Raw genomic sequence first — 27,333 nt, 5'->3', positions numbered from 1 at the left:
ATGGTTGCTAGGGTTAGGGTACTGTTGCTATGGTTATGGCAAGGTTGCTACGGTCAGGATACGGTTGCTTGGGTTGGGGTACGGTTGCTAGGGTTAGGGTACGGTTGCTAGTGCTAGGGTACAGTTGCCAGGGTTATGGTATGGTAGCTAGGTTGCTTCTAATTGATAGTGTACATGCCCCACAACCATTTCACAGCCTCATTGCCACTTAGTCTCACACAGCCTACAAGATGTATTGTTCTGCTGCTCTTTTTTGTAAATTTGTAAATTTGTTATTGCTATTTTGTAAATTTCTTGTCAATATTTGCTTTTTGTTTTTTATGTCCATGCACCAACCTCACCAAGTCAATTTCCTGTATGTGCAAATATACTTGGCCAAATAAAAGAATTCTAATTCTGATTCTGATTCTGACAAGTGTTAGGGTACTGTTAGGGTACGGTTGCTAGGGTTAGGGTATGGTTGCTAGGGTTATGGTACGGTTGCTAGGTTATGGTTGCTAGGGTTAGGGTACGGTTACAAGTGTTAGGTTACTGTTAGGGTATGGTTGCTAGGGTTAGGGTACGGTTGCTAGGGTTAGGGTACGGTTACAAGTGTTAGGGTACGGTTGCTAGGGTTAGGGTACGGTTACAAGTGTTAGGGTACGGTTGCTAGGGTTAGGGTACGGTTACAAGGGTTAGGGTACGGTAACCAGACAGACAGATTCGTCTCTGATGGATTTAGAGGAATGTGAAGTACAGTGCCCCCATGTGGTGAGGAACTGAAACAACAACCTGATCACCTGACCCCTGATCACCTGACCTCTGATCACTACCAGAGAGGGAAGCCAGAAACCAAACTGAGGCAAAGTCAAAGTTTACAAAAGACGTTTGTTTGAGTAACGATAATCCATGCAGGGTAACCCTAGCAACCGTACCCTAACCCAGCGTTTCCCAACCGCTGTGCCGCGGCACAGTAGTGTGCCGTGAGAGATCGTTGGGTGTGCCGTGAGAAATTATCCAATTTCACTTTTTTTAAAATTAACATTTATTAATTATTATCTGCAAATAAAATGTCATTGTCGAGTGTCTGTGCTGTAATATAGTGACTGGCAGAGTAATGTAATATTCGTCCGGGTGGCAGCAGGTAGCTAATTGCCTCGTTCCTTCTTAGAGACAAGAGTCGCATGCGACAGGTCGTGGTGACAGTGATGGAGAAGTTTTTAAAAAGGAAAAATGTAAACTCCGAACTGGGCCCTGGACAAGATTCTGACCCAGGTGAAGTACCAGGCCCCAGTATGAGTGGTGGTAAAAAGAAAGCAAAGATAGTGAGCTCGAGGCAATACAGCGAAAGCTATCTTCCAACAGCGCCGTGGTGCCGAGCAGCTGAAACATCTCCAAACGAAACATCTCCAAACGAAACACCCGTCGCTTCAAAACAAGCCGATGGACTATTTTGTTCGCCTGCGTGAAAACACAGAGAAACAGGCAACTTTTATGAGAAAAACCACAAAGGTAAATGAGAAAGCCCTCAAAGCTAGTTACCTAGTTGCTGAACTCGTAGCTAAATCAAAAAAGTCCCACTCTGTGTCAGAGACATTAATACGACCTGAACAGACGCTCGGCGCTGACGCGGTTGAAGACGCAGCTGAAGTCTCTCAGACACACAACTGCCAGGCGTGTTGATGACGTCTACAGACATCGAAAGTCATGTTTTGGGAAAGATACGCATCAGTAGGAAATTTGCGTTGCAACTTGATGAGTCTACGGATATTAGTGGACATTCTCAGCTGTTGGCCAATGTGCGTTTTGTGGATGGAGATGCCATTAGAGAAAACTTCCTATTTTGCAAGGCACTGCCAGAAAAAACAACAGGAGAGGAAATGTATATAATATTGTAATTATATATACTGTATCAGGCTACAGTGTCATTTTGTAACATTTTTGGTTGGTGGTGTGCCGCAAGATTCTTCCAATGTAAAAAATGTGCCGTGGCTCAAAAAAGGTTGAAAAACACTGCAACCCTTGTAATCCACGCTGGTCGCTGGGCTTCCTGGTGGGTGTGGCTACTCCTCACTATTCACATACCACACACACACACACACACACACACACCCTTCTCTGATCCACCCTGTTGTGATTAAAACCACAATAGAGACTACTCATGGTTGTATTGGTGTGTGTGTGACCTGCTCAGTATGAGTGGGCCGCTGTCTCATGTTGCCATGGCAACCCTCATATTCGCTACTAGTAATGATTAAACTACTAGTAAAGATTAAACTACTAGTAATGATTAAACTACTAGTGATGATTAAACTACTAGTGATGATTAAACTACTAGTAATGATTAAACTACTAGTGATGATTAAACTACTAGTGATGATTAAACTACTAGTAATGATTAAACTACTAGTGATGATTAAACTACTAGTTATTAAACTACTAGTGATGATTAAACTACTAGTTATTAAACTACTAGTAATGATTAAACTACTAGTTATTAAACTACTAGTAATGATTAAACTACTAGTTATTAAACTACTAGTGATGATTAAACTACTAGTAAAGATTAAACTACTAGTGATGATTAAACTACTAGTGATGATTAAACTACTAGTAATGATTAAACTACTAGTGATGATTAAACTACTAGTAATGATTAAACTACTAGTGATGATTAAACTACTAATGATGATTAAACTACTAGTGATGATTAAACTACTAGTTATTAAACTACTAGTAATGATTAAACTACTAGTTATTAAACTACTAGTTATTAAACTACTAGTGATGATTAAACTACTAGTAATGATTAAACTACTAGTGATGATTAAACTACTAGTGATGATTAAACTACTAGTGATGAAATTGCCAAGACGTTTCTCTCTTTCCCGCGTCATCGCGCTAGCAAGCACTGACTAGCATCACCACAGAATTAGTATTTAAATATAAATCTCTGTCATTAATATTTAAATATAGATCTCTGTCATTAGTATTTAAATATAGATCTCTGTCATTAGTATTTAAATATAGATCTTTATGGGCACTAAAGCCACAAATGAAGTACATGGCTAAGAGGTGGATTTTGATTGGTCGTCTGTGTTCATTCAGGGTTATGATTGGATCACAAGTAGAACTTGGTATGTGGTGTTGGAGATGGAGATGGAACTTTCTGCATTTATGAATTACGGACCAAAAAAACCTATTTTTTTAACAAAATTACACTGCAAATACATTCATATATGTCCAACAATTAAGTAATATGTAAAAGAAAAAACTCATTTTCGACAAAAATGTGACCTTACAATTTTAACGTCACGATGTGTCCCTGATCGCTTACAGTCTATTTCAGGCCGTTTTACGTTATTTGACAGATGGAGAGATGAGCTGAGGCTCTCCTTAAACTCACAACCCGTAACTTCAAATCTCCATTACTAATCACATAGTCATATATGTATGTATGTATATATATAGTATTTAAACTGCATTTCGTTGTCTCTGTAGATTAGATTAGATTAGATTCAACTTTATTGTCATTGTGCAGAGTACAAGTACAGAGACAACGAAATGCAGTTAGCGTCTAACCAGAAGTGCAAAATAGCAGAAAGTGCAATGAACAGTATTTACAGGTAGTGCAATATATGATCAGTAGTAGTGCAGTATAATATAGTATAGTATAAGCAGTATATATAGCAGTGCAGTATAGCAGTATGTGAGTAGCAGTAGCATTATAGCAGAATAAATAGTTACAGTATGAGCAGTGTCGCAGCATATGAGCTGTATAGGTAATGCAGTCTAGCAGTATATATGTATTAACAGTAACATGAGGTAGATGCAGAATAAATATAAATATGGAATGCCGTATAAACAAGTATCTACAGTATGTGCAGTAGTATTAAAGAAAATATAGGATATGTGCATTATGTGCATTATGAACAGTATGAACAGGTATGTACAGAAGAGCAGTGGTATTGAGTAAGAGTAAGAGCAGGGGAGGGGAGTAATAGTGCAATAGTGCAATTGTCCGGGTGGGGGGGGGGGGGGGGGGGTTGTGGGGGTAGTAGGTTGTCAGGTAGGTGTAGTGTTCGTGTTCAGCAGGGTGACAGCCGCAGGGAAGAAGCTGCCTCTGAACCTACTGGTTCGGGTGCGGAGAGACCTGTAGCGCCTCCCGGAGGGGAGTGGGGTGAAAAGTCTATGGTTGGGGTGAGAGATGTCCTTGACGATGCTGCGTGCCTTACGCAAGCATCGTTTGCCCTGGACAGCCTCGATGGAGGGGAGTGAGGAACCGGTGATGCGTTGGGCAGTTTTCACCACCCTCTGCAGTGCTTTCCGGTCCGATGCCGAGCAGTTGCCATACCATACTGTGACACAGTTGGTAAGGATACTCTCGATGGTGCAGCGGTAGAAGTTCACCAGGATCTGAGGAGATAGATGGACCTTCTTTAGTCTCCTCAGGAAGAAGAGACGCTGGTGAGCCTTCTTTATCAGGGTGGAGGTGTTGAGGGTCCAGGAGAGGTCCTCAGAGATGTGGACACCCAGAAACTTGAAGCTGGTGACTCGCTCCACCTCAGTCCCGTTGATGAGGATGGGGGTGTGTGCGCCAGCTTTAGACTTCCTGAAGTCCACAATGAGTTCTTTGGTCTTCTTGGTGTTGAGAGCCAGGTTATTGTCGTTGCACCACACTGTTAGGTGCTGGACCTCCTCCCTGTAGGCCGACTCATCGTTGTTGCTGATGAGACCGATCACCGTTGTGTCGTCTGCAAACTTAACAATGGTGTTTGAGCCATGTACAGGTGTGCAGTCGTAGGTGAAGAGGGAGTAAAGGAGGGGGCTCAGCACACAGCCTTGTGGAACGCCGGTGTTCAGGGTGAGGGTTGAGGAGGTGTGGTTGTGAAGCCTAACAGACTGCGGCCTGTTGGTCAGGAAGTCTAGAATCCAGTTGCAGAGGGAGGGGTTGATGCCCAGTTGCCTGAGTTTGGAGATCAGTTTGGAGGGGATGATGGTGTTGAATGCTGAGCTGAAGTCAATAAACAGCATTCTCACATAAGAGTTAGTCTTGTCGAGGTGGGACAGGGCGGAGTGAAGTGCCGTTGAAATGGCATCCTCTGTACTCCTGTTCTGCCGGTAGGCGAATTGAAAGGGGTCCAGTGTGGGTGGTAGGCAGGTCTTGAGTTGAGCTAAGACCAGCCTCTCGAAGCACTTCATGATGATGGGCGTGAGTGCCACTGGTCGGAAGTCATTTAAGCTCGTTGCAGTGGAGTGTTTTGGCACCGGCACGATGGTGGTGGTTTTGAAGCACGCGGGGACAGCTGCTTGGGCTAGGGACAGGTTGAATATGTCAGTCCAAACCTTAGTCAGCTGCACAGCGCAGGCCCTGAGGACACGTCCGGGGATCCCATCAGGACCAGCAGCCTTGCGTGCGTTAGTCCTGCTCAGTGCCGCACACACGTCGGTGTACTTACAGTCATGAGAAAAAATTAGGACACCCTATGAAAACCTTTGTCTTCTTCAACATATTCAAACATATGGACATTTGATATTCATTTGAACAATATTGAAAAATTGAGGTAATATAACTAAACAAATACAACTGAAACAAATTATTTAAAAAATGATTGGTAAAATGTAATTAATAGAAATGCAATCTTCTTGTGAGGAAAAAGTTAGGACACCCCCACATTTAGTTCCACTTAAAATGCCTAAAATTATAATAAAGAGCACCACATCAGGTGCAAATGATTAGAACAGCGTTACAGAGGATTTTGGAGGAGCCTGTCCTATTTAAACCTCAGATATTTAGTTTGGTTTGCTCTTGATTGTTGAAGTGAGTTGCATCACCATGGCGAGATCAAAAGAGCTCTCTGAGGCCTTCAGAAGAAAAATTGTAGATGCATATGAGTCTGGGAAGGGATATAAAAAGATCTCCAAACTATTCGAAATTGGCCATTCCACTGTCCGGAAAATAATTTACAAGTGGAGAACATTTAAAACCACCACCAACATGGCCAGGTCAGGCCGCCCAAGCAAGTTCAGCCTAAGAGCTGACCGAAAGATGCTTAAAGAAGTCTCCAACAATCCCAGAATGTCATCACGAGACCTACAGGTATCTCTTGCCACAATTGATGTCAAAGTACATGCATCCACCATAAGAAAGAGACTGAACAAGTTTGCATTACATGGGAGGTGTGCAAGGAGGAAACCCCTGCTGTCAAAAAAAAACATCAGGGCAAGACTAAAGTTTGCCAGAGAACACCTAGAGAAAGACCAGAACTTCTGGAACAATGTGCTTTGGACAGATGAATCCAAAGTTGAACTATTTGGGCACAGTAAGAGTAGACATGTTTGGCGCAAAACCAAGACAGCATTTGAGAACAAGAACCTCATACCAACTGTGAAGCATGGGGGTGGAAATGTCATGGTTTGGGGCTGCTTTTCTGCAGCAGGGCCTGGTCAGCTCACCATCATAGAATCCACTATGAATTTTGTATTGTATCAGAGGGTGCTTGAGGAAAATGTGAGACCATCTGTTCGAAAGTTGAAGCTGAAGCAGATGTGGACCATGCAACATGACAATGACCCAAAACATTCCAGTAAATCTACCAAGGAATGGCTCAAGAAAAATAAATTGAGAGTTCTGGAATGGTCAAGTCAAAGCCCGGATCTTAATCTTATTGAGATGCTGTGGATTGATTTGAAACTGGCTGTGCATGCAAGACACCCCTCGAACATCACACAGCTGAAAGAATTCTGCAAGGAGGAGTGGGAAAAACTTTCTCCCAATTGATGTCAGAGACCTGTAGACAGTTATAAGAAACGTCTAATTGAGGTTATTTCAGCCAAGGGGGGCAATACTAGCTATTAGGGCATAGGGTGTCCTAACTTTTTCCTCAGTAGGAATTGGCATTATTGTTAATTTTTCGTTAAATAAATGATTACAAAGTTACATTTTCATAGTTTTTTGTTCAATTACATCCCCTTTATCTATAGACATTGTTAGAAAGAAGATAACATATTGATATGTCCATATTTTTAAGAGAATAACTTAATATTTTGGGGGGTGTCCTAACTTTTTCTCATGACTGTATACTCTGCACAATGACAATAAAGTTGAATCTAATCTAATCTAATTTAATCTATATATATATATATATATATATATATATATATATATATATATATATATATATATATATATATATCCTATAGTAACCATCACTGACTCAATGTTTCAGTGTCTAATGGATTAGGTGGGCGGAGAACATCACCTCCACCATCAAGAAGGCCCAGCAGAGGATGTTCTTCCTGCGGCAGCTGAAGAAATTCAACATGCCGCAGAAAGTGATGGTCGAGTTCTACAAGGCCATCATTGAGTCCATCCTCAGCTCATCGATCACCGTCTGGTTTGCTGCCTCCACTGCCAAGGACAAAGGCAGACTGCAGCGGATCATTCGGTCAGCCGAGAAGGTCATCAGCTGCAACCTAGATAGATAGATAGATAGATAGATAGATAGATAGATAGATAGATAGATAGAAACTTTATTTATCCCTAGGGGGAAATTCAGGTTCCAAGTAGCGTACAGACATAGAGGTATCACACATAACATACACATACAACATACAACATCAGCAGGATTGTAAACAGGCGAGGTGCAGTTGTAAACGTCTTTGCAGTTAGGTGAGGTGCAAAAAGGTAAGGCAGACAGTGCAATTATAGGACAGTGCAATTATAGCATTAAATACTAAAAACTAAATACTAAATATGGGCTACATAAATATGGACTATTTTTAAAGTCCATTTAGTCCAGGCTGGTGGAGGGAGGTAGGGGCTGTGTATGAGGCCTAGCATAGCCAGTAAACATTGTAGTTAATGAGGTGAAACAGTGACATGATACATGATAGTGATGTGATACAGAGGGTGGAGGTTATGCAGAGAAGTCCATCTCTTTGCCCTTGATTGACATATTGTAAAGTTGTATGGCTCTGGGGACAAATGATTTACTCAGTCTGTCAGAACCTGCCGTCTCTCCTGGACCTGTTCCACTCCAGGACCAATAAGAGAGCAGGAAAGGTCATCGCTGATCCTTCCCATCCTGGTCACAACCTCTTCCAGAGACTTCCATCCGGCAAAAGGTTCCGGTCAATCAAGACCTGGCACCCCCTGAACAGTTTCTTCCTCATGGCTGTGGGGCTCGCAACCAAGCCCCCTGCCTCTCACTGACTCTGGGACTCTGGGACCCTGTCACACACACACACACACACACACACACACACACACAATGCACTGACAGTGTAATTTATAATTATTCATAATTACTATTTTATAGTGTACATGCCCCATACCCATTTCACAGCCTCTAGCCTCATTGCCACTTAGTCTCACACAGCCTACAAGATGTATTGTTCTGCTGCTCTTTTTTGTAAATTTGTAAATTTGTTGTATATTTGCTATTGTTTCTTATGTCCCATGCACCAACCTCACCAAGTCAATTTCCTGTATATGCAAATATACTTGGCCAAATAAAAGAATTCTGATTCTGATTACTGTTATTTACTCAAACTTCATTGTCCAGAATGCATTGCGGCCAACCTTTCACCCCCAACATGGCGGCCCCCTGACAGCTCCGTGTGTAGATCAGCTTCTGGTCTTCTCTTATCACGACAATTAACGGACACGGTTACTGTCAGGAATGCAGCCAGGGATTTAACCGGTTACATACCGGGTTTGTCCTAACGCGAGCTCAAGACACCGTCTTCGGTCACCGCTTAGATAACCGACTAACGAACTAACGGATGAAATGCCGTTTTCTCTCATTAAAACTCAAGGTTATGCGACACCGTTGTTCAGACGTCTGCTGGACGTCAGGGTGTGTAGAAGGCGGAGGAGTCAGGGCTGTAGCCCGGCGGGTCCGGTGGGTCCGGTGGGTCCGGTGCTCAGACACCGGAGGATGAAGACGTGCGCGTTGACCGGCAGCAGCAGGAAGCTCAGCTCGCGGAGCGACACGGTGAGATGAGATGAACACGGTGCCGGTGTGCTGCCGGTGTCAAGTTCATTGTTTCGTCTCATACACGAGTGCAGGGAGTACAATTATTAGGCTCGGTTCCTTGACAATGCAGCATCCAATACAAATAATACAAATACGCAGTAGTGCAATGAGGTAGGACAAGACAATAAGTGACAGTACAGACAAGTGAGACGGTTGGACAGTGACGATTGTTGGGGACACATAAGACAATAGACAAGACACAATTGCAGTATAAATAGTAGAGTAAAAAAGTAAAGTGGTTCAGTGGAATGTCATTATTATTGCACTGTGCCTTTGGTGTAATGTGTTTAATGTGACTGTGTGCTGGTAAAGTCCATTCTGTGGGAGTGCTGGGGGTAAAGTCATGGGTTCTGGGTAGGCTTGTTCATGAGCCTGATGGCCTGGGGGAAGTAGCTGTTGGAGAGCCTCTGAGTTTTGGCCCTGAGGCTCCGGAGGAGGCTCCGTCTTTTGGATGGCAACAGTTCAGACAGGCTGTGGTTGGGGTGGCTGGGGTCTCTGATGATCTTTGCTGACACATGGTTTGTTGTATATCTAACCCTAACCCTGTCCTGGAAACTCACATCCACTGATGCGCTCAGCTGTCCGGTGTCTCACACACTTCTATTAACCCTAACCCACCTCTATTGACGTGTTCTGGGCCACCTGTGTGATGCTTCCTCCTGTGCTGCTGTAGGAGCGCGTCGACATGGCCCGGTTCCCCGTCGACACCATCAGGAACTTCAGCATCATCGCTCACATCGACCACGGGAAGAGCACCCTGGCAGACAGACTGCTGGAGATCACAGGTTAACCCTGACCATAACCCTGACCCTGACCATAACCCTGACCATAACCATAAGATTGACCCTGACCATAACCATAAGATTGACCCTGACCATAACCCTGACCATAACCCTGACACTGACCATAACCATAACCCTGACCATAACCATAACCCTGACCATGACCCTGACCCTGACAGATAAACATGACTGACAGGTAAATGTGACCAGTGATGTGAGGTGTGATTGACTGTGTTCAGGTGCCATCGTTAAGACAGACAGGAACAGGCAGGTTCTGGACAAGCTGCAGGTGGAGAGAGAGAGAGGCATCACAGTGAAGGCCCAGACCGCTTCCCTGCTCTACACACACCTGGGCCAGACCTACCTCCTCAACCTCATAGACACGCCCGTGAGTCCACACACACACACACGCACGCACACACACACACACACACACACACACACACACACACACAACCATCATGGTGGTGATGGTGATGATGATGATGATGATGATGATGATGTTGTTGTTGTCTGCAGGGTCATGTAGACTTCAGCTACGAGGTGTCCAGGTCCATCTCTGCCTGCCAGGGAGTGCTCCTCCTAGTTGATGCTAACCAGGTACGCTAGCAACGTCTGAACCTTTTACCTTTTATTTGATAGTGTCCATGCTCAATACTCTGGGGTTGGGTCTAATGCTGTCTCGTGGGTGGGTGGGTGTATGTGTGTGTGTGTGTGTGGGCGTGTGTGTGTATTCAGGGGATCCAAGCTCAGACTGTGGCTAACTTCTACCTGGCCTTCGAAGCTCAGCTGACCATCATCCCCATCATAAATAAGGTACATGGAAATACAGAAAGGTTATTGAGCCTCGTACTATCAGCATTATCAGGTGGTGTGTCTCCTAAGGTAAAGGTATCTAACTAAGGTAAAGGTATCTAACTAAGGTAAAGGTATCTAACTACGATAAAGGTATCTAACTACGATAAAGGTATCTAACTAAGGTAAGGTTGTTGTGTTCTGTGGTTTGTGTCTCCAGATCGATTTGAAGAACGCCGACCCAGAGAGAGTGGAGAAGCAGATTGAGAAGGTGTTTGACATCCCGGCTGAAGAATGCATCAGGGTGGGTTAGAGCACTGGGGAGTCTGGGAGTCCCCTGAAACGGTCCCCTGGGCGGTCTGGGAGGCTGAAAGGGTCCCCTGGGGGGGTCTGGGAGGCTGAAAGGGTCCCCTGGGGGGGTCTGGGAGGCTGAAAGGGTCCCCTGGGGGGGTCTGCAGGTAGGTCCTGGATACTTGTGTACCTCAGGTTGTGTCACTTCCTGACGGGTGATGTCATCTTCCGGTAGATCTCGGCCAAGCTCGGAACCAACGTGGGTCAGGTCCTGGAGGAGGTGGTCCGCAGGATCCCCCCGTGAGTTAGCTCCCCCCACCTCATTAAAGCTCCTCCCATCTCCTTAAATCACCTGGGTCGTCATAACTCCTTCGAATAAAGTCTTATTCCGCTTTATGAACATTCATAGCAGGTTATGATGCTGTAATACCTGCTATAACGTGTGTGTGTGTGTGTGTGTGTGTGTGTGTGTGTGTGTGTGTGTGTGTGTGTGTGTGTGTGTGTGTGTGTGTGTGTGTGTGTGTGTGTGTGTGTGTGTGTGTGTGTGTGTGTGTGTGTGCAGGCCAGCAGCCAGCCCAGAGGAGCCATTTCAAGCCCTGGTGTTTGACTCCACCTTCGACACCTATAGAGGAGTAGTGGCCAACATCTGTCTGTTCGGAGGACAGGTCAGTAACCCTAGCCTGACGTGACCCTGACCCCTGGTGGTCCTGACAGGTGAGTAACCCTGACCCTAACCTGACCCCTGGTGGTCCTGACAGGTGAATAACCCTAACCTGACCCTGACCCTAACCTGACCCCTGGTGGTCCTGACAGGTGAATAACCCTAACCTAACCCTGACCCTAACCTGACCCCTGGTGGTCCTGACAGGTGAATAACCCTAACCTAACCCTGACCCTAACCTGACCCCTGGTGGTCCTGACAGGTGAGTAGGGGAGACAGGATCGTATCGGGATACCTGGGGAAGACATACGAGGTCAACGAGCTGGGGGTCCTGAGACCTGATGAACACCCCACTAACACCCTGTAAGTACCTGTCTGTCTGTCTGTCTGTCTGCCTGCCTGCCTATCTGTCTGTCTGTCTGCCTGCCTGCCTGCCTGTCTGACCTCCTCCTCCCCAGGTATGCGGGTCAGGTGGGGTATGTGGTTGCAGGGATGAAGGAGGTGAAGGAGGCTCAGGTTGGAGACACTCTGTTCCTGCAGCACCGCCCCGTCCCACCGCTCCCAGGATTCAAACCTGCCAAGCCCATGGTGTTCGCTGGTACGCTACACACACACACACACACACACACCTGGTCAGAAACACACACACACACACACACACACACACACACACACACACACACACACACACCTGGTCAGACACACATCTGGTCACATACACACACACCTGATCACACATAACACACACACACACCCCTGGTCACATACACACCTGGTCACACATAACACACACACACACACACACACACACACACCTGGTCAGACACACAAACACACCTGAACAGACCTGGTCACACACACACTCTACCTCTGACACTATGTGTGTTGTTCCTGATCTGACCTGTGTGTGTGTGTGTGTGTGTGTGTGTGTGTGTGTGTGTAGGGATGTACCCGGTAGACCAGGGGGAGTACAGCGCCCTCCGCAGCGCCGTGGACAAACTGAGGCTCAACGACTCGAGTGTCACCGTCCAGAGAGACAGCAGCCTGGCCCTGGGGGCGGGCTGGAGGTCCCACACACACACCACACCACACCATACACACACTCAGACGGTTGTAGATAGAGTGGGCCTGTATGATCTCTAACCCCCCCGCCCCCCCCCCAGGCTGGGCTTCCTGGGGTTACTCCACATGGAGGTGTTCAACCAGCGTCTGGAGCAGGAGTACCACACCAACGTCATCGTCACGGCGCCCACTGTCCCCTACAAAGCCGTCCTGTCCTCCGCCAGGCTCATCAAGGTGACGCCCCTCCCCTGTCACTCTCTGGCCAAGCCCCTCCCCCATGGTCTGATAGGCTGGCTGGCTGGCTAACGGTCCTCTGTGTTGCAGGAGCACGGTCAGGAGGTCATCACCATCGTTAACCCCGCCCACTTCCCTGACAGGTCCCAAGTGACGGAGTACCTGGAGCCTATCGTCATAGGAACCATCATCGCCCCCGATGACTACACTGGCAAGATCATGAGTCTGTGCCTGGTATGTCTGTCTCCTCTCCTCTCCTCTCCTCTCCTAGTAGAGAAACAGATGACCAGTCTCTCCCTCCCTCCTCTCTCCCTCCCTCCTCCCTCTCTCTCTCTCCTCTCTCCTCCCTCTCTCCCTTCTTCTCCCCTCCCTCCTCTCTCCCTCCCTCCCTCCCTCCTCCTCCTCCTCCTCTCTCTCTCTCTCTGTGGTAGGATCGCAGGGCGGTCCAGATGGACATGGTTTATATTGATGACCACCGCGTCATGCTGAAGTATCAGTTTCCTCTCAACGAGGTCGTGGTCGACTTCTACGACCTCCTCAAGTCCCTGTCCTCAGGATACGCCAGGTAGGGCACACACCGGCTCTGATGACACTGTGTGTGTGTGTGTGTGTGTGTGATGTTAGGAATGTTATGGTGTGTGCGTGTGTGATATTATGGTGTGCGTGTGATATTATGGTGTGTGTGTGTGTGTGTGTGTGTGTGTGTGATGTTATGGTGTGTGTCCTCAGCTTTGACTATGAGGATGCAGGCTACCAGGCCGCTGATCTGATCAAAATGGACATTCTGTTGAACGGGAAACCAGTGGAGGAGCTGACCACCATCGTCCACCAGTAAGACATGACATCATTATCACACACACACGTGCGTGCGTGCGTGTGTGTGTATGTGAGTGTGTTGTCTTGTTGCAGGGCGCGGGCCTACAGCGCTGGGAAGGCCATGTGTGAGAGCCTGCAAGACTCCATTCCTCGCCAGATGTTTGAGATCGCTGTCCAGGCCGCCATTGGCAGCAAGGTCATCGCCAGGGAGACGTGAGTCTGGAGGTCACAGAGCTGGACTAAGTAGTTTAGAACGTAGGCAGAGCTGGACTAAGTAGTTTAGAACATAGGCAGAGACTAAGTCACTGTTGAGTAGTTTAGAACATAGGGTAGTGTGCCATGGTATGACGTCCTCTCTGTCTCTCCAGGATCAAAGCCTTCAGGAAGAACGTCCTCGCAAAATGTGTAAGTGACTTAGTCCTGACCTGGGGTCAGTGTGTCTGTCTGTCTGTCTGGGGTCAGTCTGTCTGTCTGTCTGGGGTCAGTGTGACAGGTATGTACTGTATGGTAACGTGTGTGTGTGTGTGTGTGTGTGTGTGTGTAGTATGGAGGGGACATCACACGGAAGATGAAACTCCTGAAGAAACAGTCGGAGGGGAAGAAGAAGATGCGTCGCGTTGGAAACGTGGAGATCCCCAAAGACGCCTTCATCAACGTCCTGAAGAGGAAGAACAAATAACCCTCCTCCTCCTCTTCTTCTCCTCCTCCTCTCCTCCTATTCTTCTCCTCCTCCTCTCCTCCTATTCTTCTCCTCCCCCCCCTCCTCCTCCTCTTCCCCTCCTCCCCCTCCACCTCCTATTCTCCTCCTCTTCCCCCTCCCCTCCTCCTCTTCCCCCTCCCCTCCTCCTCCTCTTCCCCTCCTCCTCCTCTTCCCCTCCTCCCCCTCCACCTCCTATTCTCCTCCTCTTCCCCCTCCCCTCCTCCTCTTCCCCCTCCCCTCTTCCCCCTCCCCTCCTCCTCCTCTTCCTCCTGTCAGTGTTATTTATTAATGCTCAGTTGTGACGTCACATGACAGCAAACATGATGACAACATTGACGTGAGACGAAGACCCATCAGTCAGACACAGACGTCAGTCAGACACAGATGTCAGTCAGAGAGACGATGTAGATACTGTTTCAATAAAGGTGCAAAATGTTTCTGTTGTTATATTGTAGTTAATAAACAAGAAGGATGTATTGCTTGTTTCATGTGTTACTCTGCATGGGGGATAGGTTATCTGTTAACAGTACACACACACACACACACACACACACACACACAGTGAAGTGCCTTCCTTCACTTCAATGTACATAAATGTGATCATTAGTAAGTAACAGCTGATGCTGAGGCTCGGGGGGCAGCAGTGGAGGCTGTTGTCGTGTTCCCTCCCGTCCTGCAGGTGGCGACACTCCTGTCCCCAAACACCCCGACGAGTCCCACCGCTGCCACTCAACATGGCCGCTAGCATCCGTTAGCTAGCCACAACATGAAGTAGCTCCCAGGTCTACGTCAGCTCAGACAGCTAGTCCAGCCCTAACTAACCCGAACCAGGTCTACGTCAGCTCAGACAGCTAGTCCAGCCCTAACTAACCCGAACCAGGTCTACGTCAGCTCAGACAGCTAGTCCAGCCCTAACTAACCCTAACCAGGTCTACGTCAGCTCAGACAGCTAGTCCAGCCCTAACTAACCCTAACCCGAACCAGGTCTACGTCAGCTCAGACAGCTAGTCCAGCCCTAACTAACCCTAACCAGGTCTACGTCAGCTCAGACAGCTAGTCCAGCCCTAACTAACCCTAACCAGGTCTACGTCAGCTCAGACCGCTAGTCCAGCCCTAACCCTGACCTGGTTCCACCTCCTCAGCATGCAGGAGCTGCGCCGTCCGAGCTAAGTGACGAGCCGCCGAGCCGCCGACCCAGGATGGAGCCCCGGGCGATAGAAGACATGTTCGACTTCCAGCGGTGAGCAGCCCGCTAGGCTAGGCTAGGCTAGGCTAGGCTAGCCACCGTTAGCCTGTCCTACTGCTGTTCGTGCAACTTGCCGCGTCTGTGGTGTTCTTAACGTTACTGTGTGTGTGTGTTAGCTAGCTAATCCTCCTATAATGACCTGTGTGTGTGTGTGTGTGTGTGTGTGTGTGTGTGTGTGTGTGTGTGTGTGTGTGTGTGTGTGTGTGTGTGTGTGTGTGTGTGTGTGTGTGTGTGTGTGTGTGTGTGTGTATATATGTGTGTGTGTGTGTGTAGGATGCCCAGTGACGGGCTCCTGCTGCTGCTCCTGCTGCTCTACGCCCCGGTGGGTCTGTGTCTGTGTCTGGTCCGGATCTTCATCGGGGTCCATGTGTTCCTGGTCAGCTGTGCGCTGCCCGACAGCCCTGTCAGACGGTAAGGGTTAGGGTTAGCCCCGTCAGACGGTAAGGGTTAGGGTTAGCCCTGTCAGACGGTTAGGGTTAGCCCCGTCAGACGGTAAGGGTTAGGGTTAGCCCCGTCAGACGGTTAGGGTTAGCCCCGTCAGACGGTTAGGGTTAGCCCCGTCAGACGGTAAGGGTTAGCCCCGTCAGACGGTTAGGGTTAGCCCCGTCAGACGGTTAGGGTTAGCCCCGTCAGACGGTTAGGGTTAGCCCCGTCAGACGGTTAGGGTTAGCCCCGTCAGACGGTTAGGGTTAGCCCCGTCAGACGGTAAGGGTTAGCCCCGTCAGACGGTAAGGGTTAGCCCTGTCAGACGGTAAGGGTTAGGGTTAGCCCCGTCAGACGGTAAGGGTTAGGGTTAGCCCCGTCAGACGGTAAGGGTTAGCCCCGTCAGACGGTAAGGGTTAGCCCTGTCAGACGGTAAGGGTTAGGGTTAGCCCTGTCAGACGGTAAGGGTTAGGGTTAGCCCCGTCAGACGGTTAGGGTTAGCCCTGTCAGACGGTTAGGGTTAGCCCCGTCAGACGGTTAGGGTTAGCCCCGTCAGACGGTTAGGGTTAGCCCCGTCAGACGGTTAGGGTTAGCCCCGTCAGACGGTTAGGGTTAGCCCCGTCAGACGGTTAGGGTTAGCCCTGTCAGACGGTAAGGGTTAGCCCTGTCAGACGGTAAGGGTTAGCCCTGTCAGACGGTAAGGGTTAGCCCTGTCAGACGGTAAGGGTTAGGGTTAGCCCCGTCAGACGGTAAGGGTTAGGGTTAGCCCCGTCAGACGGTAAGGGTTAGGGTTAGCCCCGTCAGACGGTAAGGGTTAGGGTTAGCCCTGTCAGACGGTAAGGGTTAGGGTTAGCCCTGTCAGACGGTAAGGGTTAGGGTTAGCCCTGTCAGACGGTAAGGGTTAGGGTTAGCCCTGTCAGACGGTTAGGGTTAGCCCTGTCAGACGGTAAGGGTTAGGGTTAGCCCTGTCAGACGGTAAGGGTTAGGGTTAGCCCTGTCAGACGGTTAGGGTTAGCCCTGTCAGACGGTAAGGGTTAGGGTTAGCCCTGTCAGACGGTTAGGGTTAGGGTTAGCCCTGTCAGACGGTTAGGGTTAGCCCTGTCAGACGGTAAGGGTTAGGGTTAGCCCTGTCAGACGGTTAGGGTTAGCCCTGTCAGACGGTAAGGGTTAGGGTTAGCCCTGTCAGACGGTTAGGGTTAGCCCTGTCAGACGGTAAGGGTTAGGGTTAGCCCGAACGGTAAGGGCCGGGCGGTTCTGATCTCTTGGAAACTCCAGGTGATTGTGGTCAGTAGAGTCCTTCAGAACAGAGCTGTGATGGTGAACTCACTCCTCCAGTTCAACCCCCCCACCCCTCCAGTTCATTGTGTGTGTGTGTGTGTGTGTGTGTGTGTGTGTGTGTGTGTGTGTGTGTGTGTGTGTGTGTGTGTGTGTGTTGCAGGTTTCTAGTCAGGGTCATGTGCTCGGTGCTGGGGATGCACGTGAGGCAGAGCAGTCCTGGTCTCAGAGACAAGACCACCAGACTCTATGTCTGTAACCACCTGACCCTGTTTGACCACAACATGGTCAGTCTGCTGACTGCCTGCAACACCGTGAGTACAGACACCTTCTCCTCCCCTCCCCATCTCTCCTCTCCTCTCCTCTCCCCAGCCCATGCTGTAATAACACCCCCCCTCCCCCCCCCCCCCAGCCCATGCTGGAGGGGTCTGCAGGGTTCGTGTGCTGGGCGAGAGGGTTCTTGGAGCTGGGGGGTGCGTCGGGGCCGGGGGGGGTGGAGCAGAGCCTACTGACATACAGCTCCACCCCTGGGACTCCGCCCCTCCTCCTCTTCCCTGAGGACGACACCACCAACGGACGCGCCGGCCTGCTCAAGTTCAGGTCAGTCATCACGACTACATGGTCAAGTTCAGGTCAGTCATCACGACTACGACCTCAACAATCAACAGTATATTACAACAATCAGTGCAATATAATAATAATAATAATAATAATAATAATAAAAACAGACAGTACCAGTGGGTGTTAGCAGCAGGATTGTAACATCACTGATATTACTGCAGTAGCATCATAGTGGGCAGTAGTCATGGTAGCATGAATAATATGAATGAAATGTACAATGACATCGTACTAAGTTGCTATGGTAATAAGTTGCGATGGTAATAAGTTGCTATGGTAATTGACCTGGCTAAAGGGTGAGCCTTCATTAGCTCGCTAACTCCTTAGCTTGCTTCATAGCCACAGGTCTTTATTGATTATTGTGTGTGTGTGTGTGTGTGTGTGTGTGTGTGTGTGTGTGTGTGTGTGTGTGTGTGTGTGTGTGTGTGTGTGTGTGTGTGTGTGTGTGTGTGTGTGCAGCTCCTGGCCCTTCTCCCTGGCTGGGTCGGTCCAGCCCGTGGCTCTGCAGGTGAAGAGGCCTCTCCTGGCGCTGGTACGAACTCCTGTCACCAAGACAACACAAACACCTACTGTTGACATGTTGTCCTTCTCCACAGCAACTGTTGCATGGCATGTCCAGACATACAGTTAGGTCCATATATATTTGGACTTTTTTGTTATTTTAGCTGTTTACCAAATCATATTCAAGTTACAGTTATATATGAATATGGGCTTAAAGTGCAGAATCAGCTTTAGTTTGAGGGTGTTCACATCCAAATTTGAGGAAGGGTTTAGGAATGACAGCTCTTTTATATGTAGCCCCTTCTTTTTCAAGTAGTTGACTCAAAAGCAGTTTCATGGACAGGTGTGGGCTATTCCTTTGTTATTTCTTTATCAGTTAAGCAGGTAAAAGGTCTGAGTTGATTCCAAGTGTGGCATTTGCATTTGGAAGCTGTTGCTGTGAACGCACAACATGCGGTCAAAGGAGCTCTCAATGCAAGTGAAACAGGCCATCCTTACGCTGCAAAAACAAAGAAAATCCATCAGAGAGATAGCAGCAACATTAGGAGTGGCCAAATCAACAGTTTGGTACATTCAGAGAGAAAAAGAACACACTGGTGAGCTCGGCAACACAAAAAGGCCTTGATGTCCACAGAAGACAACAGTGGTGGATGATCACAGGATCCTTCACATGGTAAAGAAAAACCCCTTCACAACATCCAGCCAAGTGAAGAACACTGAGCCCTCCACTGAACACTCCAGTGTTCTTCACTTTGCTGGATGTTCTGAAGGGGTTTTTCTTTACCATGTGAAGAATTATCATATCATTATCCAAGTCTACCATAAAGAGAGGACTTCACGAGAGCAAATACAGAGGGTTCACCACAAGGTGCAAACCATTCATAAGCCTCAAGAATAGAAAGGCCAGATTAGACTTTGCCAATTGATTGGACGGCGCTTCACAGTACAGATGGAAAATGACCCAAAACATACTGCGAAAGCAACCCAGGAGTTTTTTAAGTCAAAGAAGTGGAATATTCTGCAATGGCCGAGTCAATCACCTGATCAAGCATGCATTTCACTTGCTGAAGACAAAACTAAAGGCAGAAAGACACACGAACAAACAACAACTGAAGACAGCTGCAGTGAAGGCCTGGCAAAGCATCACGAAGGAAGAAACCCAGCATTTGGTGTCCATGGGTTCCAGACTTCAGGCAGTCATTGCCTGCAAAGGATTCTCGACAAAGTATTAAAAATGAACATTTTATTTATGATTGTTAATTTGTCCAATTACATTTGAGCCCCTGAAAATAGGGGACTGTGTATAAAAATGGTTGCAATTCCTAAATGTTTCATACAATATTTTTGTTCAATCACTTGAATCAAAGCTGAAAGTCTGTCCTTCGATTGAATCTCGATTGTTTCATTTCAAATCCATTGTGGTGTCGTACAGAGACAACATTATCAACATTGTGTCACTGTCCAAATATTTCCGGGCCTAACTGTACTTCTGCTGTCATTTCCTCCAGACGACCCCAGACTCCTCCTGGCTGACAGAGCTGCTGTGGACCTTCTTCGTTCCATGTACAGTGTATCAAGTAAGGTAGTAAATAATTACTGTCTTTACCTCTACCTGTCACTCACCATGGAAACCCTACCTACCTGTCACTGTCATCACCATGGAAATGTATCATAAACACATATATTTTCTCAAAAAGATGGATTTTGAGAAAAGACTAGACCAGAAGTCTTAAAGGAACTCAGACTCTCAGAATGACATCACACATGTCATAGGTTAAGGTGAAAGGTCATGACAGTGCAGCCCCGCCTCTTCCTGTCTCAGGTGGCTTCCTCCCGTGTCCAGACAGGAAGGAGAGACGCTGCAGGATTTCGCCAACACCGTCCAGGAGGTGAGGACCAATCACATTACTGTGTCTCTGTAACTGACTGACCTGGTGATGGTGGTGATGATGATGATGATGATGATGTTGTTGATGATGGTGATGGTGATGATGATGATGATGTTGTCCAGCTCCTGGCCGCTGAGCTGGGCGTGGCCTCTACTCAGGTCACCAGAGCAGACAAAGCAGAACACATCAAGAGGAAACGACACGTCACTCTACAGACAGGCTCAGGTAGGAACACACACATCACAGGCTCAGGTAGGAACACACACATTACAGGCTCAGGTAGGAACACACACACACACACATCACAGGCTCAGGTAGGAACACACACATTACAGGCTCAGGTAGGAACACACACATTACAGGCTCAGGTAGGAACACACACATTACAGGCTCAGGTAGGAACACACACATTACAGGCTCAGGTAGGAACACACACATTACAGGCTCAGGTAGGAACACACACACCACAGGCTCAGGTAGGAACACACACACACACACATCACAGGCTCAGGTAGGAACACACACATTACAGGCTCAGGTAGGAACACACACATTACAGGCTCAGGTAGGAACACACACATTACAGGCTCAGGTAGGAACACACACACACACACATCACAGGCTCAGGTAGGAACACACACATTACAGGCTCAGGTAGGAACACACACATTACAGGCTCAGGTAGGAACACACACATTACAGGCTCAGGTAGGAACACACACATTACAGGCTCAGGTAGGAACACACACACCACAGGCTCAGGTAGGAACACACACACACACACACATCACAGGCTCAGGTAGGAACACACACACACACATCACAGGCTCAGGTAGGAACACACACACCACAGGCTCAGGTAGGAACACACACACACACCACAGGCTCAGGTAGGAACACACACACATCACAGGCTCAGGTAGGAACACACACACCACAGGCTCAGGTAGGAACACACACACACATCACAGGCTCAGGTAGGAACACACACACACATCAGAGGCTCAGGTAGGAACACACACACACGTCTACATAGACTGCAGATAAGTCACAGTCCTATGCTACAAGCAGTTATGTGAATAACGTGTGTGTGTGTGTGTGTGTGTGTGTGTGTGTGCGTGTAGCCAGGGTGGGCTTCATGGGGGAGGAGTCCAGGCTCGGCAGAATGGCCCAGCAGGTGAAGGAGGTTCTGCCTGACGTCCCCCTCAGTGTCATCACCCGAGACCTGGGTACGCCCTGACCCCTAATCCTTCCACCCTGACCCCTACACCCTGTCCCCTAACCCCTACACCCTGTCCCCTAGCCCCTAGGCCCCTGCGTACTAACTGTGTCCCCTGACCTCTGACTGTATGTGTTTAGTTCAGACCAACTGTGTGGACCTGACCATCACCAACCTGCTGGACGTCACAGAGCAGTTCCCTGAGGTCGCGGGGGCATCGTCAGGGGCGACAGCTGGACCAACCAGGAGAACGGCCGTGACCTCATCAGCTGCTGCAGCCACGCCCACCATCAAGGTCTCAACTCTGTTGAATGAACTTTATGAATCCACACAGACGTGACAGGCTTACATCCTGTCTGGCTGTGTGTGGGAGGGGTCTGTTGTTGCCATAGTGATGCCATGATAGATTCACTAGTCCTGGTACATGCTACTGTGGAGAGCTGCCTGCCTGCCTGCCTGCCTGCGTGCCTGCCTGCCTGTCTGTGTCTGTCTGCCTGCCTGCCTGCCTGTCTGTGTCTGTCTGCCTGCCTGCCTATCTGCCTGCCTGCCTATCTGCCTGCCTGTCTGTGTCTGTCTGTCTGTCTATAGTGTTTATTGTGTGTGTGTTTCAGTCATCAGCTGAGCCGTTTGGGAGATCTCCTGTGGATCGCCACCTGTCTCTGCAGGACAGGAAAGAGGCCTTGTACCAGTTCGCTAGGAGGTGAGAGGCCTGGAGGCTGGGGGGTGGGAGGCTGGGGGTGGGAGGGTGGAGGCTGGCGGGTGGGGGTGGGAGGGTGGGGATGGAGGCTGGGGGGTGGAAGGGTGGGGGCTGGAGGCTGGCGGGTGTAGGCTGGGGGGGAGGGTGGGGGCTGGCAGGTGGAGGGTGGGGGCTGGCGGGTGGGGGGTGGAGGCTGGGGGGTGGAGGGTGGGGGGTGGGACTCTGATGAGGACGTTGTCAGTCTAATGTTGAAATGTGTTCTGTTCTCTCCTCCAGGCGCTACATAAAGAAACATGGTTTGGAACAGGAGGAGGAGGAGGACTAGACCAGGAGAAGGAGGAGAGCAGCAAGAGGAGGAGGAGAAGAGAGAGGAGGAGGAGGAGAGGACAGCTGATGAACACAGACACTGGCCTCAGAGGAAGTCTTCATATGTGACACTGTAGAGAGAGGAGAGGAAGGGGGAGGGGAGAGGAGAGGAGAGGAGAGGAGAGGAGAGGAGAGGAGAGGAGAGGAGAGGAGAGGAGAGGAGAGGAGAGGAGAGGAGGAGCCACACCAGAGGACGTCTGAACATCAATGAGATTTAGTTGTTTTTTTATTGGCTTGCATGGCAATCATGCATGTGAGTTTTTAATTGTCTCTTCTGGCAGAAATATTATTTTGATAACAATTTGTATTGAGACCCAGTGACAGTGAAACATCTCCTTATTTTTATAACGTCCAGCGAGGTTTGGTCTGACGGTGACAGGACTGAGGTTAATCTGGACTGAGGTTTGTGAGGGTTTGAGGGTTTGTGTTTCTGCAGTATCAATTTTTAAATACAATAAAGCCAATTATTTGTAAATGCAACGCTTGTCTGATTAGATTCAACCTCAGAGCCTCAGTAATGTATGTTGTACTGTGTGTGTCGGGAGGGGGGGGGCTATAGTGTGTATCTGGAGGGGGGGGGGGCTATAGTGTGTATCTGGAGGGGGGGGGGGGGGCTATAGTGTGTATCTGGAGGGGGGGCTATTGTGTGTATCTGGGGGGGGCTATGGTGTGTCTGGGGGGGGGTTACAGTGTGTATCTGGAGGGGGGGGCCTACAGTGTGTTGTCTATGGTTACTGTAATATATGTCAACTGTCAAGATGCCTTTTCAGTCTGAGGAGATTTGCTGAATCATGAAATCCAAAATGGAGGTCAGAGTGTTGGAGAGGGAGGATATGACATCACTGAGAGAGAAGGGTGTGGTCATATGAGGGAAGAGCAGGTGCATGGCTTTGTTGGTGTTGGTTGCTGGGGGGGGGAGAGGAGGGGGGAGGAGTGGTTTGGTTTCTACTGTCTCAGATCCATACAGGAGGAGTGGAGGGGCGTGGTTTGGGGACTAAGTTCCCGCCCTGTTATCATTCAGCCAATGACAACACTCTTAACCACCAATCGCTTTACTTCCAAAGCGGGCTCTTCGAGCAGCGGACCAATAGGAGGGCTGGAAACAGACGCGACGCTGGAGAGTGGCGTCAGATAAAAGCGAGAAGATCAACAGAGAAGAAGGACAAGAACCGCGTCCTAACCCTGTTCTTACTCTGCCTGTAACCCTAACAAACCTGTCCGTTCACCGACATCATGAGGGAGATCGTTCACCTGCAGGCCGGTCAGTGCGGGAATCAGATTGGCGCAAAGGTTTGGATTCATTTCTTTATTCAGTTAAAATATGTCACAATTTGTAACAATATCTGAATTTAGTAAAAGACCGTGAATAGAGATGAAATGAAGTGCGGCACCGTGTGGGTTTGAGTGTGTGGTCGGACGGGATCAGGATTAACGGTTGAAACGGACAACCGGATCCTTTGTTCTGATGAACGGATTATTTGGCGGAAAATGTTTCTAATTGTCTAAATTTCCGTCCAGCTTGTTGCTTCATTCAACACGTTCACTTGTGTTGGGTTGATAAAACGAGCGGTGTTTGAGGTTCGTGGTTTGCTTAACGGGGGGTTGACGGGGTGTTGGCCGCCTACCGGAGCAGCGCGCGGCTGGAATATGGCCGGTGGAGCTCGTGGAACGGCGACCAGCCGCGCGCTGCTCCGGTGATCTGTCGGTTCTAACAGATGTTCCACCGGTCTGTCCCCGGTGTGAGACTTTAACTGTCATAGTCCCGTTAATTATGTTGTTTCTAACATAAAGGACGTATAACGGGAATACGGGATTTAAAATGGTGCCAGTCTGAAACTGGCACCATTTTGTTTTCGGTGCCGGACAGAATACGGCGGACGGTTTAGGAGATCAAAATGGTTGATAAATCTGCTCCAGTTTAATTTCCATCGTCCCGGTAATCCCGTGTTTGATGTTTTCCGGTAGTTCTGGGAGGTGATCAGTGACGAGCACGGTATTGACCCCACCGGCAGTTACCATGGAGACAGCGATCTCCAGCTGGAGAGGATCAACGTTTACTACAACGAGGCCTCCGGTGAGAACGGCTCCGGACCGGTTTTAACGGAAGATGATTCAATTAGAATTATATTTAATTCTGTTTTGTCTGATCGATCAGACTACTTTCCTGACTCTGATCCATGTTGTGAGCTGGTAAATGTACCCATGTTCTGTTCTGCAGAATGTAACCCTAACCCATAATCAGTTGCAACATTATTTAATTAATTGTAGCTGTTCTCCAATTGATGTCCTCCATTTTGTATGTATAAATAAACAACCTTGTGTAACCGTGTGTGTTGCGTGTTCCAGGGGGGAAGTACGTCCCCCGGGCGGTGCTGGTGGACCTGGAGCCCGGAACCATGGACTCTGTCAGGTCCGGACCCTTTGGACAGATCTTCAGACCCGACAACTTTGTCTTCGGTGAGAATCCCTTCGTAGTTTGAACCCCCCCCCCCCCATATCTGTGTGTGGTCTAGGCCTGCGGCTGCAGTTGGGTGTCGTTTTGTCTCCCGAGGAGGTCCATCCCTCTAACAGGGCGTGGCTGTCTGACGGTCATGTTTGAGTCTTCTGACCTGACCGTGTTTTAACGGTCCTGTGTTGTAACTTGTGTCTCCTGTAGGTCAGAGCGGTGCTGGTAACAACTGGGCCAAAGGTCATTACACGGAGGGGGCGGAGCTGGTGGACTCGGTCCTGGACGTGGTGAGGAAGGAGTCTGAGAGCTGCGACTGCCTCCAGGGCTTCCAGCTGACCCACTCCCTGGGCGGCGGTACCGGCTCCGGCATGGGCACCCTGCTCATCAGCAAGATCCGTGAGGAATACCCGGACCGCATCATGAACACCTTCAGCGTGGTCCCCTCCCCCAAGGTAGGCCACAGCCAGGACTGCGCTCTTCCTGTTGGTGCATCAGTGCAGTCTCAGGTCCCATTAAACCCTGCCTATGTTAGTACACTCTTAGGCAGGGGTCTGGGTTGTAGACTCTATTTCATGATTGATTCTTTATTTGAATTGAACCTTTATTTATCCAGGTTTGTCTCATTGAGATCAAATTTGTTTTTCCAGAGAGACCTTGTTTCAGACAAAACAACTTCCACACACAGTATCAACAATTACATATAGAAACAAACATGAATCATAACTAAAACAGCTGTCCCAATGACTGTCCCCCCCCCCCCAGGTGTCAGACACGGTGGTGGAGCCCTACAACGCCACCCTCTCCGTCCACCAGCTGGTGGAGAACACAGACGAGACCTACTGCATCGACAATGAGGCCCTCTATGACATCTGCTTCCGCACGCTCAAGCTGACCACGCCCACCTACGGCGACCTCAACCACCTGGTCTCGGCCACCATGAGCGGAGTGACCACCTGCCTCCGCTTCCCCGGCCAGCTCAACGCCGACCTCCGTAAACTGGCCGTCAACATGGTGCCCTTCCCCCGCCTCCACTTCTTCATGCCGGGCTTCGCCCCCCTGACCAGCAGGGGGAGCCAGCAGTACCGTGCCCTGACTGTACCCGAGCTCACACAGCAGATGTTCGATGCCAAGAACATGATGGCGGCGTGCGACCCACGCCACGGGCGCTACCTGACCGTGGCGGCTGTGTTCCGTGGGCGCATGTCCATGAAGGAGGTGGACGAGCAGATGCTGAACGTCCAGAACAAGAACAGCAGCTACTTCGTGGAATGGATCCCCAACAACGTCAAGACGGCCGTGTGCGACATCCCGCCCCGCGGCCTCAAGATGGCCGCCACCTTCATCGGCAACAGCACGGCCATCCAGGAGCTGTTCAAGCGCATCTCTGAGCAGTTCACCGCCATGTTCCGCCGCAAGGCCTTCCTGCACTGGTACACGGGTGAGGGCATGGACGAGATGGAGTTCACCGAGGCGGAGAGCAACATGAACGACCTGGTGTCAGAGTACCAGCAGTACCAGGACGCCACGGCCGAGGAGGAGGGGGAGTTTGAGGAGGAGGGAGAGGAGGAGCTTGCTTAACTTCATCTGTCCTTCCTTCTTGTCCTTCTGGGGTTTTTTCTTTTCTATTAAAACATCTGATGTCGATGTTCCTCCTTTCCACTTCTGTATCCTGTCACTGGTGACCTTCTCAGTTCTGTTCACATGCAATAAAAGAAACCTAGTTTACTGCTGCCTCTGAGTTAATTCATACTTCCAGAGCAGAATGTTCTGTCACCTATTTAAGATCTGATTTTCTGGATGTGATTCGTTAGATTTCTCATTGCTCGTTAATTATGTTAAGCTCCTTGTTTCCGTGGTGATTAATGTAGTTGTTCTGGTTTAAACGGCTGGTGTGGTGGGTTATCCACCCTGTAGCTAATCCACCAGACAGTTTTGAAGGTCATATCTGAGCGTTTTAGGGACTTTCAGCTGGCCTAGTGTTGGCTTGTCTGAGTCTTATTAGAATGGAAGGAAGCTGGTTAGCTTCATGCACTAACATGTCCTTCTGTCACCATGTCTTATTAACTCCAGCAGGTTGTCTTTGGAGGGTGGAAGGTCTGACCCTAACCCTTTCAGACAGCTGCTCTGGTGGAGAGCTGCTGTGAGGACCCACAAGAAACACGCTGCATTAAGACGACGGCTCCCAGTCAAACACTAGCATGAGCAGAAATGTTCCTCAGTCGGGAGCATTGATATTTTGTTCTTTGCAGTTACTGAACAACCTAATTTCTTCATGATGGTGTTATGGGG

The 27,333-nt window shown here is 48.9% G+C and overlaps 3 protein-coding genes across 4 annotated transcripts; all 3 read left to right on the top strand.

Annotated features, from left to right (window-relative positions):
- Positions 1-8,585: 8,585 nt before the first annotated feature.
- On the top strand, positions 8,586-14,837 carry guf1 (GTP binding elongation factor GUF1). The gene is made up of 18 exons (XM_083685854.1): positions 8,586-8,978; positions 9,694-9,805; positions 10,042-10,190; positions 10,322-10,402; positions 10,541-10,618; positions 10,818-10,901; positions 11,124-11,188; positions 11,451-11,553; positions 11,812-11,912; positions 12,008-12,147; positions 12,493-12,616; positions 12,713-12,845; positions 12,936-13,079; positions 13,277-13,410; positions 13,575-13,676; positions 13,755-13,874; positions 14,030-14,066; positions 14,206-14,837. The coding sequence occupies exons 1-18, from the start codon at positions 8,772-8,774 to the stop codon at positions 14,338-14,340; spliced, it is 2,049 nt and encodes a 682-aa protein (XP_083541980.1). The 5' UTR covers positions 8,586-8,771; the 3' UTR covers positions 14,341-14,837.
- A 293-nt stretch (positions 14,838-15,130) lies between these two features.
- aup1 (AUP1 lipid droplet regulating VLDL assembly factor) lies at positions 15,131-23,069 on the top strand. Of its 2 annotated transcripts, XM_083686537.1 has the most exons (12): positions 15,131-15,601; positions 15,881-16,018; positions 17,469-17,619; positions 17,718-17,905; positions 18,383-18,455; positions 19,933-20,006; positions 20,247-20,313; positions 20,436-20,538; positions 21,438-21,542; positions 21,673-21,827; positions 22,144-22,232; positions 22,506-23,069. In XM_083686537.1, exons 1-12 carry the CDS (start codon positions 15,561-15,563, stop codon positions 22,552-22,554), a joined length of 1,233 nt encoding a protein of 410 aa, XP_083542663.1. In that variant the 5' UTR covers positions 15,131-15,560; the 3' UTR covers positions 22,555-23,069. The 2 variants fall into 2 exon arrangements, with proteins under 2 accessions (XP_083542663.1, XP_083542664.1); XM_083686538.1 differs by lacking the exons at positions 15,131-15,601; positions 15,881-16,018 and adding an exon at positions 17,236-17,242.
- Positions 23,070-23,726: 657 nt separating this feature from the next.
- On the top strand, positions 23,727-26,769 carry tubb4b (tubulin, beta 4B class IVb). The gene is made up of 5 exons (XM_083686305.1): positions 23,727-23,885; positions 24,561-24,669; positions 24,942-25,052; positions 25,252-25,496; positions 25,807-26,769. Exons 1-5 carry the CDS (start codon positions 23,829-23,831, stop codon positions 26,620-26,622), a joined length of 1,338 nt encoding a protein of 445 aa, XP_083542431.1. The 5' UTR covers positions 23,727-23,828; the 3' UTR covers positions 26,623-26,769.
- Positions 26,770-27,333: the final 564 nt, after the last annotated feature.

Source organism: Argentina silus (assembly GCF_951799395.1).
Source record: "Argentina silus genome assembly, chromosome: 15".
NCBI lineage: Eukaryota > Metazoa > Chordata > Actinopteri > Argentiniformes > Argentinidae > Argentina > Argentina silus.
The sequence above is the reverse complement of the archived record's forward strand: the minus strand, read 5'-3'. Positions and strand labels throughout refer to the sequence as shown.

Coding starts and splice junctions, on each gene's coding strand:
- guf1 (XM_083685854.1), top strand. CDS start 8,772: ATGCCGTTTTCTCTCATTAAAACTCAAGGTTATGCGACACCGTTGTTC. Junction 11,189..11,450: donor GTGGTCCGCAGGATCCCCCC/GTGAGTTAGCTC, acceptor GTGTGTGTGCAG/GCCAGCAGCCAGCCCAGAGG. Junction 12,617..12,712: donor GCCCTGGGGGCGGGCTGGAG/GTCCCACACACA, acceptor CCCCCCCCCCAG/GCTGGGCTTCCTGGGGTTAC.
- aup1 (XM_083686537.1), top strand. CDS start 15,561: ATGGAGCCCCGGGCGATAGAAGACATGTTCGACTTCCAGCG. Junction 20,539..21,437: donor CACTCTACAGACAGGCTCAG/GTAGGAACACAC, acceptor GTGTGCGTGTAG/CCAGGGTGGGCTTCATGGGG. Junction 22,233..22,505: donor TTGTACCAGTTCGCTAGGAG/GTGAGAGGCCTG, acceptor TCTCTCCTCCAG/GCGCTACATAAAGAAACATG.
- tubb4b (XM_083686305.1), top strand. CDS start 23,829: ATGAGGGAGATCGTTCACCTGCAGGCCGGTCAGTGCGGGAATCAGATT. Junction 24,670..24,941: donor TTACTACAACGAGGCCTCCG/GTGAGAACGGCT, acceptor TGCGTGTTCCAG/GGGGGAAGTACGTCCCCCGG. Junction 25,497..25,806: donor GCGTGGTCCCCTCCCCCAAG/GTAGGCCACAGC, acceptor CCCCCCCCCCAG/GTGTCAGACACGGTGGTGGA.